The 13,005-nt window shown below is 47.4% G+C and overlaps 1 protein-coding gene across 8 annotated transcripts in view; it reads left to right on the forward strand.

Annotated features, from left to right (window-relative positions):
• The window catches only part of LOC135557796 (1-phosphatidylinositol 4,5-bisphosphate phosphodiesterase beta-1-like), a 232,148-nt gene that overhangs the window by 192,823 nt on the left and 26,320 nt on the right, over nt 1–13,005 (forward strand). For 3 of the 8 annotated variants that reach the window (XM_064991412.1, XM_064991414.1, XM_064991413.1), the window contains one exon: nt 6,551–6,613. The exons of the other annotated variants lie outside the window; for them this stretch is intronic. In XM_064991412.1, the coding sequence (XP_064847484.1) occupies nt 6,551–6,613 (63 nt within the window). The remainder of the gene's footprint in view (nt 1–6,550; nt 6,614–13,005) is intronic. 8 annotated transcript variants of the gene reach the window in all.

Below are 13,005 nucleotides of genomic sequence, written 5' to 3' on the forward strand. Positions count from 1 at the left end.
TATAGCTCCTGATTCTGGACACAAAAATATCCCCCTCCCCTCCCTCTCTCTCTATACATCTTTCTCTCTCTCCCCCTCCCCTCCTTCTCTCTCTATACATCTTTCTCTCTCTCCCCCTCCCCTCCTTCTCTCTCTATACATCTTTCTCTCTCTCCCCCTCCCCTCCCTCTCTCTCTATACATATTTCTCTTTCTCCCCCTCCCCTCCCTCTCTCTCTATACATATTTCTCTTTCTCCCCCCCTCCCTCTCTCTATACATCTTTCTCTCTCTCCCCCTCCCCTCCTTCTCTCTCTATTCATATTTCTCTTTCTCCCCCTCCCCTCCTTCTCTCTCTATACATCTTTCTCTCTCTCCCCCTCCCCTCCCTCTCTCTATACATATTTCTCTTTCTCCCCCTCCCCTCCCTCTCTCTCTATACATATTTCTTTCTCCTCCCCTCCCTCTCTCTATACATCTTTCTCTCTCTCCCCCTCCCCTCCTTCTCTCTCTATACATATTTCTCTTTCTCCCCCTCCCCTCCTTCTCTCTCTATACATCTTTCTCTCTCTCCCCCTCCCCTCCCCTCCCTTTCTCTCTATACATATTTCTCTCTCCCCCACTCTCTCTCTATACATCTTTCTCTCTCTCCCCCCCTCTCTCTAACTATACATCTTTCTCTTTCTCTCTCCCCACCTCTCTCTCTCTATACATACTTCTCTCTCCCCCTCTCTCTCTACATCTTTCTCTTTTTCTCTCTCCCCACCTCTCTCTCTATATACATCTTTCTCTCTCTCTCCCCCTCCCCTCCCTCTATTTATACATCTTTCTCTCTCCCCCCTCTCTCTCTATACATCTTTCCCTCTCTCCCCTCCCTCTCTCTCTCTATACATCTTTCTCTCTCTCTCCATCCCCTCCCTCTCTATACATCTCCTCCCCTCCCTTTCTCTCTATACATCTTTCTCTCTCTCCCCCCCTCTCTCTATACATCTTTCTCTCTCTCCCCCTCTCACTCTCTATACATCTTTCTCTCCCCCCCTCTCTCTCTATACATCTTTCTCTCTCTCCCCCTCTCTCTCTATACATCTTTCTATTTCTCTCTCTCCCTCTCTCTCTATACATCTTTCTCTCTCTCCCCCTCCCCTCCATCTCTCTCTATACATCTCCCCCCTCCCTATCTCTCTATACATATTTCTCTCTCTCTATACATCTCCCCCCTCCCTTTCTCTCTATACATCTTTCTATCTCTCCCCCCTCTCTCTCTCTCTATACATCTTTCTCTCTCTCCCCCTCTCTCTCTCTATACATATTTCTCTCTCTCCCCCTCTCTCTCTATACATCTTTTCTTTCTCTCCCCCCACCCTCTCTCTCTCCACATCTTTCTCCCCCTCTCTCACTCTATACATCTTCCTCTCTCTCCCCCTCCCTCTCTATCTATACATCTTTCTCTTTCTCTCTCTCACCCTTCTCTCTCTCTACACATCTTTCTCTCTCTCCCCCCCTCTCTCTCTCTCTACATCTTTCTTTCTCTCCCCCTCCCCTCCCTCTCTTTCTATACATCTTTCTCTCTCCCCCCTCTCTCTATACATCTTTCTCTCTCTCTCCCCCCTCTTTCTCTCTATACATCTTTCTCTCTCTCTCCCTCTCTCTCTACACATCTTTCTCTCTCTCCCCCCCTCTCTCTACACATCTTTCTCTCTCCCTCCCCTCTCTCTCTATACATATTTCTCTCTCTCTACATATTTCTCTCTCTCTACATATTTCTCTCTCTCTCCCTCCCCTCCCTCTCTCTCTATACATATTTCTCTTCCTCCCCTCTACACATATTTCTCTCTCACTCCCCTCCCTCTCTCTATCTCTATACATATTTCTCTCTCGCTCCCATCAGTCTCTCTCTATACATATTTCTCTCTGTCTCTACATATTTCTCTCTCTCTCCCCTCCCCCTCTCTCTATACATATTTCTCTCTCCTTCCCCTCCCCCTCTCTCTCTATACATCTTTCTCTCTCTCTAATCCCCTCCCTCTCTCTATATATACATATTCCTCTCTATTCCTCTCTCTCCCCCTCCCTCTCCCCTCCCTCTCTCTCTATACATATGTATCTCCCTCCCCTCCCTCTCTCTCCCTACCCCCTCTCTCTCTCTATACATATTTCTCTCTCCCTCCCCTCCCTCTCTCTCTCTACATATTTCTCTCTCCCTCCCCTCCCTCTCGCTCTATACATGTCTTTCTCTCTCTTCCCTCCCTCTCTGTCTCTATACATATTTCTCTCTCCCTCCCCTCTCTCTCCCTATACATATTTCTCTCACTCCCCTCCCTCTCTCTCTCTATACATATTTCTCTCTCCCTCCCCTCTCTCTCCCTATACATATTTCTCTCACTCCCCTCCCTCTCTCTCTCTATACATATTTCTCTCTCCCTCCCCTCCCTCTCTCTCTCCATGTCTTTCTCTCTCTTCCCTCCCTCTCTGTCTCTATACATATTTCTCTCTCCCCTCCCTCGCTCTCTCTATACATATTCCTCTCTCTCTCTCCCTCCCCTCTCTCTCCCTATACATATTTCTCTCTCCCCTCCCTCGCTCTCTCTATACATATTCCTCTCTCTCTCTCTCCCTCCCCTCTCTCTCCCTATACATATTTCTCTCTCTCCCCTCCCTCGCTCTCTCTATACATATTCCTCTCTCTCTCCCCTCCCTCTCTCTCTATACATGTCTTTCTCTCTCTTCCCTCCCTCTCTGTCTCTATGCATATTTCTCTCACCTCCCATCCCTCTCTCTCTATATACTTATTTCTCTCTCTCCCCTCCCTCTCTCTCTCTCTATACATGTCTTTCTCTCTCTTCCCTCCCTCTCTGTCTCTATGCATATTTCTCTCACCTCCCATCCCTCTCTCTCTATATACTTATTTCTCTCTCTTCCCTCCCTCTCTGTCTCTATACATATTTCTCTCACCTCCCATCCCTCTCTCTCTATATACTTATTTCTCTCTCTTCCCTCCCTCTCTGTCTCTATACATATTTCTCTCACCTCCCATCCCTCTCTCTATATACTTATTTCTCTCTCTTCCCTCCCTCTCTGTCTCTATACATATTTCTCTCACCTCCCATCCTCTCTCTCTATATACTTATTTCTCTCTCTTCCCTCCCTCTCTGTCTCTATACATATTTCTCTCACCTCCCATCCCTCTCTCTATATACTTATTTCTCTCTCTCTCTCCCATCTTCCTCTCTTTACATCTTTCTCTCTCTCTCCCATCTTCCTCTCTTTACATCTTTCTCTCTCTCCCCTCTCTCTATACATATTTCTCTCTCTCCCCTCCCTCTCTCTCTCTATACATATTTCTCTCTCACCTCCCTCTCTCTCTATGCATCTTTCTCTCTCTCCCCCTCTCTTTCTATACCTATTTTTCTCTCTCTATACATATTTCTCTCTATATATATACATATGTCTCTCTCTCTATATACATATTTCTCTCTCTATATACATATTCTCTCTCCCATCCCTCTCTCCTATACATCTTTCTCTCTCTCTCCCCTCCCCCTCTCTCTCTATACATATCTCTCCCTCCTCTCCCCCCTCTCTCTATACATCTTTCTCTCTCTCTAATCCCCTCCCCTCTCTCTCTATACATATTTCTCTCTCTCACCTCCCTCTCTCTCTATGCATCTTTCTCTCTCTCCCCCTCTCTTTCTATTCATACTTTTCTCTCTCTCCCTCCCTTCCCCCTCTCTCTATACATATTTCTCTCTCTATATATATATATATATATATATATATATACATATGTCTCTCTCTCTCTATACATATTTCTCTCTATATATACATATTTCTCTCTCCCCTCCCTCTCTCTTTCTATACATATTTTTCTCTCTCCCTCCTTTCCCCTCTCTCTATACATATTTCTCTCTATATATATACATATTTCTCTCTCTCTCTCGATGCATATTTCTCTCTCTCTATACATATTTCTCTCTCCCCTCCCTCTCTCTCTCTATACATATTTCTCTCTCTCCCATCCCTCTCTCCCTATACATCTTTCTCTCTCTCTCCCCTCCCCCTCTCTCTCTACATATCTCTCTCCCTCCCCTCCCTCTCTCTCTATATATATCTTTCTCTCTCTCTAAACCCCTCCCTCTCTCTCTCTATACATATTCCTCACTCTCCCCTCCCTCTCTCTCTATACATATTTATCTCCCTCCCCTCCCTCTCTATACATGTCTCTCTCTCCCTACCCCCTCTCTCTCTCTATACATATTTTTCTCTCTCTCCCTCCCCTCCCTCTCTCTCTATACATATCTCTCTCTCCCCCCTCCCTCTCTGTCTCTATACATATTTCTCTCTCCCTCCCCTCTCTCTCTCTCTATACATATTTCTCTCTCTCCCCTCCCTCTCTCTATACATATTCCTCTCTCTCCCCCCTCCCTCTCTGTCTCTATACATATTTCTCTCTCCCTCCCCTCTCTCTCTCTATACATATTTCTCTCTCTCCCCTCCCTCTCTCTATACATATTCCTCTCTCTCCCCCTCCCTCTCTGTCTCTATACATATTTCTCTCTCCCTCCCCTCTCTCTCTATACATATTTCTCTCTCTCCCCTCCCTCTCTCTATACATATTCCTCTCTCCCCCCTCCCTCCCTCTCTCTCTATACATAGTTCTCTCTCTCTCTCCCCTCTCTCTCTCTATACATAGTTCTCTCTCTCTCCCCTCTCTCTCTCTATACTTCGTTCTCTCTCTCTCCCATCTTCTCTCTCTCTCTATACATCTTTCTCTCTCTCTCCCCTCTCTCTCTCTATACATATTTCTCTCTCTCCCCTCCCTCTCTCTCTATACATATTTCTCTCTCTCCCCTCCCTCTCTCTCTATGCATCTTTCTCTCTCTATCCCCCCTCTCTCTATACATATTTTTTTCTCTCTCCCTCCCTCCCCCCCTCTCTCTATACATATGTCTCTCTCTATATATACATATGTCTCTCTCTCTCTATACATATTTCTCTCTCTATACATATTTCTCTCTATATATACATATTTCTCTCACCCCTCCCTCTCTCTCTCTCTACATATTTCTCTCTTTCTCCCCTCCCTCTCTCTCTCTACATATTTCTCTCTTTCTCCCCTCCCTCTCTCTCTCTATACATATTTATTCTCTCCCCTCCCCTTCCCCCTCTCTTTCTATATTTTTCTCTCTCCCCCTCCCCTCCCTCTCTCTCTATATTTTTCTCTCTCCCCCTCCCCTCCCTCTCTCTCTATATTTTTCTCTCTCCCCCTCCCCTCCCTCTCTCTCTATACATATTCTCTCCTTCCCCTCCCTCTCTCTCTATACATATTTCTCTCCCTCCCCTCCCTCTCTCTATATATATATTTTTCTCTCTCCCTCCCCCCCTCTCTCTCTATATATTTTTCTCTCTCTCCCTCCCCTCCATCTCTCTATACATATTCTCTCCTTCCCCTCCCTCTCTCTATACATATTTCTCTCCCTCCCCTCCCTCTCTCTCTATATATATTTTTTTCTCTCTCCCTCCCCTTCTCTCCCTCTATACATATTTCTCTCTCTCTCCCTCCCTCTCTCTCTATACATCTTTCTCTCTCTCTCCCCCCTCCCTCTCTCTCTCTCCATATATATTTCTCACTCCCTCCCTCTCTCTCACTATACATCTTTCTCTCTCTCTCCCCCCACTCCCTCTCTCTCTCTATACATATTTCTCTCCCTCCCCTCCCTACTCTCCCTACCCTCTCTCCATACATATGTTCTCTCTCTCTCTCCCTCCCCTCCCTCTCTCTCTATACATATTTCTCTCTCTCTCCCTCCCCTTCTTCTCTATACAAATTTCTCTCTCTCTACATATTTCTCTCTCTACCTCCCCTCCCTCTCTCTCTATACATATTTCTCTCTCTCCCCTCCCTCTCTGTCTCTATACATATTTCTCTCTCCCTCCCCTCTCTCTCTCTACATATTTCTCTCTCTCCCCTCCCCCTCTCTCTCTATACATATTTTTCTCTCTCTCCCCTCTCTCTCTATACATATTTATCTCTCTCCCCTCCCTCTCTATACATATTTCTCTCTCTCCCCTCCCTCTCTCTATATACATATATATCTCTCTCTCTATACATATTTCTCTCTCTCTCTCTATATATATATATATATATATATATATATATATATATATATATATATACATATATACATATATACATATATACATATATACATATATACATATATACATATATATATACATATTTCTCTCTCCCCTCCCTCTCTCTCTATACAAATTTCTCTCCCCCCTCTCTCTCTCTCTACATATTTCTCTCCCTCCCCTCCCTGTCTCTCTCTATATATATATCATAATCTCTCTCCCTCCCTCTCTCTCCACATCTTTCTCTCCCTCCCCTCCCTCTCTCTCTACATCGTTCTCTCCCTCCCCCCTCTCTCTCTCTCTCTATATATATATATATATATAATCATTCTCTCTCTCCCCCTCTTTCTATACACCTTGCTCTCTCTCTCTCTCTCTCTCTCTCCCCCTCCCTCTCTCTATACATATCTCTCCCTCCCTCCCCTGCCCTTCTCTCAGACTGTGGGCGGTCATGGCTTCCCTCATCACTGCCTTTGATCTGCGCCCCTCTCCACTCGTCAGGTACGCATCAATAATGCACACACACACACACACACATGGCCCACAGGGAACACACTGTTATTCCCAGAGGAAAGAGGATGCAGAGAGATGAAGCCTGTCATCACACTTTGTTTGTGTCTGCGTGTGTGTCTGTGTGTGTGTCGGTGCCTGTGTGTATATGCCTGTGTGTCTGCGTGTGTGTCTGCGTGTGTGTGTGTTATGTGCCATGATACACTGCTGCCTCCCTGTGCTGTTGGATGACAGGGCTGCTGTTTAAGCTCAAACCATGCAGGTTCCTCTCTGGGCTGAATTGTCAGGATGTGTGTGGGTGTGTGAGTGTCTGTGTTGAATAATTAAGCTGACATGGGTTATTGTCCCTCTTGAAAGGTTTTACATCTCTTGTTGTCCTGCTGGAAACAATCCCCTCTACATAAGTGTTTGATAGTTCCACGTCATCACAACGAGTCAGCTCTATAGATCAGCATGACTATGACAAAATAAGAAGCAGAGGGAGAAAGCACATTAGAGGGAGAGCAAGGGAGAAATAGAGAGAATGGGATAGAGGGATGGAGAAAGAGAGAGAATGGGATAGAGGGAGGGAGAAATAGAGAGAATGGGATAGAGCGAGGGAGAAATAGAGAGAATGGGATAGAGCAAGGGAGAAATAGAGAATGGGATAGAGGGAGGGAGAAAGAGAGAATGGGATAGAGGGAGGGAGAAAGAGAGAATGGGATAGAGGGAGGGAGAAATAGAGAGAATGGGATAGAGGGATGGAGAAATAGAGAGAATGGGATAGAGCAAGGGAGAAATAGAGAATGGGATAGAGGGAGGGAGAAGTAGAGATAATGGGATAGAGAGGGAGAAATAGAGACAATGGGATAGAGGGAGGGAGAAATAGAGACAATGGGAGGGAGGGAGGGAATGGGATATGTATGGGGAGGAAGAAAGAGCAAGTGAGTATTTAAGTGAGTATTTATCTTTCTCTCTATTTCTCTCTTTCTATCTCTCTCTCTCTATATATTTATCTTTCTCTCTATTTCTCTCTCTTTCACTCTCTCTCTTTCACTCTCTCTCTCTCTCTCTTTCTCTCACTCTCTCTCTTTCTCTGTTTATCTGTCTCTCTGTTAACCTCTCTCTCTCTCTCTCACTCTTTCTCTCACTCTCTCTCTCTCTCTCTCTCTCTTTCTCTATTTATCTTTCTATTTCTCTCTCTCTCACACACACACTCTTTCTCTCTTTCTCTCTCTCTCTCTCTCTCTCTCTCTTTCTCTCACTCTCTCTCTCTTTCTCTCTTTCTCTATTTATCTTTCTATTTCTCTCTCTTTCTCTCCCTCTCACTCTCACACACTCTTTCTCTCTCTCACTCTTTCTCTCTCTCTCTCTTTCTCTCTTTCTCTCACTCTTTCTCTCTCTCTCTCTCTCTCACACTCTTTCTCTCCCTCTCTCTCTTTATCTTTCTCTCTGTATCTCTGTTTACCTTTCTCTCTCTCTCTTTCTCTCCCTCTCTCTTTCTCTCTCTCTCTTTCCCTTTCCCTCCATCTCCATTCTGTTCTTCATTATACCTCAGCTGTGGATCACTGCAGGCCATTTCCACAGTTATGCCCATTACAATGGAAAGATTGGAATTGGAGCTACCCCCCCCCCCCCACACACACACACACACATAGCCTTCCTCCTGTCCTGCCTCCCCATTTCAGAGCAGTGACCCCTCTCTCACCTCCTGGTCATGGTAATTGGTAATTACACACAGTGTGGCTTATATCACAAGAGTGGCCTGGAACTGGCCTTGAAAATGGTCTGGCACTATTATGTGCTACCTAATCCCTTTTAAAGTACCTTGAAGACTCCCTGCCTGCGTCCCAAATGGCACTCTATTCCCTATTTAGTGCACTATAGCGCATCTTAAGCCTAAGTTCATCTTTAGAACCATACGATCAAAATGCGATCCTATATTTCTAACGATGATCTTAAGATGCTTTTGGGAAACCGGGCCCTGGTTAAAAATGGTGCACTAGGGAGGGAATAAGGTGGCATTTGGGACGTAGACCAGTGGTAGCTCCTAGAGTTACGCTGATACCCGGCAGGGCTGGGGAACACAGATGGCTCCTGAATCTCTAATGCTGGATGTTCTTTGTCAGTGGTGGCCTAACCTGTTCCTGGAGATCTACTCTCCTGCAGGTTTGTTCCAGCTAATCAGCTGCTCGGTGTAGTCAAGGGTTAACACAGTTTACCCACCTTTTTTGAGCCCAAAAGTTCACCCACCTTTTGTGGAGAATTGCATTAAAAGTATAGGGAGCTTTTTTCACTGCGACAGATGATCAGAGTTTACCCACCTATTTTACATCCAGGTCCTTGATTGTGTAGGGCTGGAGCAAAAGCCTGCAGACCCAGTACAGTAGCTCTCCGGAAGTAGGCCATCTCTGTTATACCTGTTGACTGCTGCTGTGATTCCACTGTAGTACTGAGAAGCAGCAGGAAGCCATATTAACACAAACACACACTCTGTTAGACAACACTGTTGGAGGAGGCTCAGCCCCCCAATATGTCAGATCTTCCATTGAGAGGGTGGAAGAACAGAGGGATGGTGAAAGGAAGGGGACCGAAAGAGAGGGCCTGAGACCCCGGCCAGCTCCATCTGCTCCTCTTCTACATCCTTCCATCCTCCTCTCCTCCATCATCCCTCCATCCTTGTGACTTTTAATTACCTCAGCAGTCACTTCCCACCAGGTGATAATGAGGTGTGGCGTTCGTCACACACCTTGTCCCCGACACACACCTCGACCAGACACACACCCTGTCTCCAATACACACACCTCGACCCGATGGCAATGAACACACTCGTACATACTCTCTCACGTACACACACACACACAAATGCACAAACACACCTACATCCACACTGACACACACCCAACCATCAACCATTGACTGATGGCCGCCCACCACATTCCACCTCACACCGTCCTGGTCCACCCCACCCAACATCTTCACACCTAGGAACCATCAGAGCTGGGAGAGAGATGACCGCTTTTATCAAAATACCTCAGTGCCTATGGTTAGCAGGGAGACAGAGTGCGCTGCAGACAGTCCCTTTCTAAGTAGGTCAGGCGTGGAGAGGAGAGGAGAGGGGAGGGGAGGAGGGGAGGGGAGGAGGGGAGGGGAGAGGAGAGGAGAGGAGAGGGGAGGGGAGGAGAGGGAGAGGGGAGGGGAGGAGGGGAGGGGGAGGGGGGAGGGGGAGGAGAGGAGGGGGGGGGGAGGGGGAGGGGGAGGGGGGAGAGGGGGAGGGGAGGGGGAGGAGGGGAGGGGAGGGGGAGGGGAGAGGGGAGGGGAGGAGGGGAGAGGAGGGGAGGGGAGGGGAGGAGAGGAGAGGAGACCGAAGCGTCTAGCCATCTGGCTGAATATCATCTCAGTGAAAAACACTCTTCCTGGAAGGTCACCTTGTAGTGTGGTCAAATCAGGGCAGAGACTGTATGAATGCACAAACCTTGAAGAGTGTGGTGGGGTAAGGCTAGAGATAACCTCACGTTTGATCAGCAAGGGAGTTAGAAAAGCTGAATCAGAATAGAACTTTACTGTCCCAGGTGATGGAGAACTGCCTTTGGCTTCTCTTCATAAGGAACATGAAATCATCTTATCACATATCATTATCACCGCTCACCACACTTGTCCTCTAGTGGGACTGACTTCATTCCTCTCTCCTGCCGACATCCCTTTCTTCTCTCCTCATTCCCATTCCTACAGATGTAGGATCTTAATTTGACCAGTTTCTCACAGCAGGAAAATAATCCTGCAGCAAAAGGAAATGTGAATTATTGCATGGATTATAATTAATGGAGCTTTTTTGGGGGGGGTTGATAAGTTGTTTGTTAAGGGAAATCAAGTCTGAAAATTTGGGGAGGAAATTTCTAACTTTAGAAGCCTTTTTAAACCTTGAATACACTACAAGTTTGAATTTCCTGCTGTGCCAGGACATTTCTGCAAACAACACAGTGATCAAATTAAGATCCTACACTTGTAGTTGGATAATATTATCCCTCTCCTTCTCTCCCCAGTCCTCCAGTGGGATAGAGTCTTCATCCCTCTCTCTTCTCCCCAGTCCTCCAGTGGGATAGAGTTTTCATCCCTCTCTCTTCTCCCCAGTCCTCCAGTGGGATAGAGTTTTCATCCCTCTCTCTTCTCCTCAGTCCTCCAGTTGAATAGAGTTTTCATCCCTCTCTCTTCTCCTCAGTCCTCCAGTGGGATAGAGTCTTTATCCCTCTCTCTTCTCCCCAGTCCTCCAGTGGGATAGAGTCTTCATCCCTCTCTCTTCTCCCCAGTCCTCCAGTGGGATAGAGTCTTCATCCCTCTCTCTTCTCCCCAGTCCTCCAGTGGGATAGAGTCTTCATCCCTCTCTCTTCTCCCCAGTCCTCCAGTGGGATAGAGTCTTCATCCCTCTCTCTTCTCCCCAGTCCTCCAGTGGGATAGAGTCTTCATCCCTCTCTCTTCTCCCCAGTCCTCCAGTGGGATAGAGTTTTCATTCCTCTCTCTTCTCCTCAGTCCTCCAGTGGGATAGAGTTTTCATCCCTCTCTCTTCTCCCCAGTCCTCCAGTGGGATAGAGTTTTCATCCCTCTCTCTTCTCCTCAGTCCTCCAGTGGGATAGAGTTTTCATCCCTCTCTCTTCTCCTCAGTCCTCCAGTGGGATAGTTTTCATCCCTCTCTCTTCTCCTCAGTCCTCCAGTTGAATAGAGTTTTCATCCCTCTCTCTTCTCCTCAGTCCTCCAGTTGAATAGAGTTTTCATCCCTCTCTCTTCTCCTCAGTCCTCCAGTGGGATAGAGTCTTCATCCCTCTCTCTTCTCCCCAGTCCTCCAGTGGGATAGAGTTTTCATCCCTCTCTCTTCTCCTCAGTCCTCCAGTGGGATAGTCTTCATCCCTCTCTCTTCTCCTCAGTCCTCCAGTTGAATAGAGTCTTCATCCCTCTCTCTTCTCCCCAGTCCTCCAGTGGGATAGAGTTTTCATCCCTCTCTCTTCTCCTCAGTCCTCCAGTGGGATAGTCTTCATCCCTCTCTCTTCTCCTCAGTCCTCCAGTTGAATAGAGTCTTCATCCCTCTCTCTTCTCCCCAGTCCTCCAGTTGAATAGAGTTTTCATCCCTCTCTCTTCTCCTCAGTCCTCCAGTGGGATAGAGTCTTCATCCCTCTCTCTTCTCCCCAGTCCTCCCGTTGAATAGAGTTTTCATCCCTCTCTCTTCTCCCCAGTCCTCCAGTGGGATAGTCTTCATCCCTCTCTCTTCTCCTCAGTCCTCCAGTGGGATAGAGTCTTCATCCCTCTCTCTTCTCCTCAGTCCTCCAGTTGAATAGAGTTTTCATCCCTCTCTTTTCTCCTCAGTCCTTTAATCGCCTTTTCACTCGGAATCACATTTAAATATCTCTTCTATTTCATCCCATAACTACTGTATCTTCCTCTGTAGCCTATAATGATCTAAAGTGCAGGCTGAGGCCAGCTTGCCCTGCCTGCCTCTTTTTACCAAACAGTTTACCCACCTTTTGCAGAAAAATGTATTAATGTACAGACAGCATAACTTTTTCACCACCACCGACAATCAGAGTTTACCCACCTTTTTTAAATCACTACATAACAAGTCGATTCACACCTCTGGGCTTCTCTGTCAGTTTTACGACGGTTTCAATGCCAGCCTTGTTCCTAGGAAGGACAAAGGTACCCTCTAAGCCTCAGCCTTCAACACTAAAGTGCCCTCCAAGCTCATCAGTAAGCTCAGGAGCCTGGGTCTGAACCCCTCCCTGTGCAACTGGGTCCTAGACTAATTGTGGGCAACAACACCTCCACCATGCTGTTCCTCAAGACGCGGGCCCCACAGAGGTGTGTGCTCAGCCCCCTCCTGTACTCCTTGTTCACACATGACTGCGCGGCTATGCATGTCTCCAACTCAACCATCAAGTTTGCCATCCACATAGCCACGCCCCCATCCACATCGCCACGCCCCCATCCACATCGCCACGCCCCCATCCACATCGCCACGCCCTCATCCACATAGCCATGCCCCCATCCACATCGCCACTCCCCCATCCACATCGCCACTCCCCCATCCACATCGCCACTCCCCCATCCACATGGCCATGCCCCCATCCACATCGCCACACCCCCATCCACATCGCCACACCCCCATCCACATAGCCATGGAGAGGGTCAAAAGCTTAAAGTTCCTCGGAGTGCACATCACACAGGGTGGCTGAAGAAATTCAGCCTGGCCCCTAAGAACCTCACAGACTAATACCATCGACAGCATTCTGTCGGGCTGTGTCACATTCTGGTATGGCAACTGCACTGCCTGCAACCGCAGGGCTCTCCAGCGGGTGGTGCGGTCAGCCCAACGCATCATCGGGGGCACACTACCTGCCCTCCAGGACATCTACAGC

The sequence above is a fragment of the Oncorhynchus masou genome, chromosome 16 (assembly GCF_036934945.1).
Source record: "Oncorhynchus masou masou isolate Uvic2021 chromosome 16, UVic_Omas_1.1, whole genome shotgun sequence".
NCBI lineage: Eukaryota > Metazoa > Chordata > Actinopteri > Salmoniformes > Salmonidae > Oncorhynchus > Oncorhynchus masou.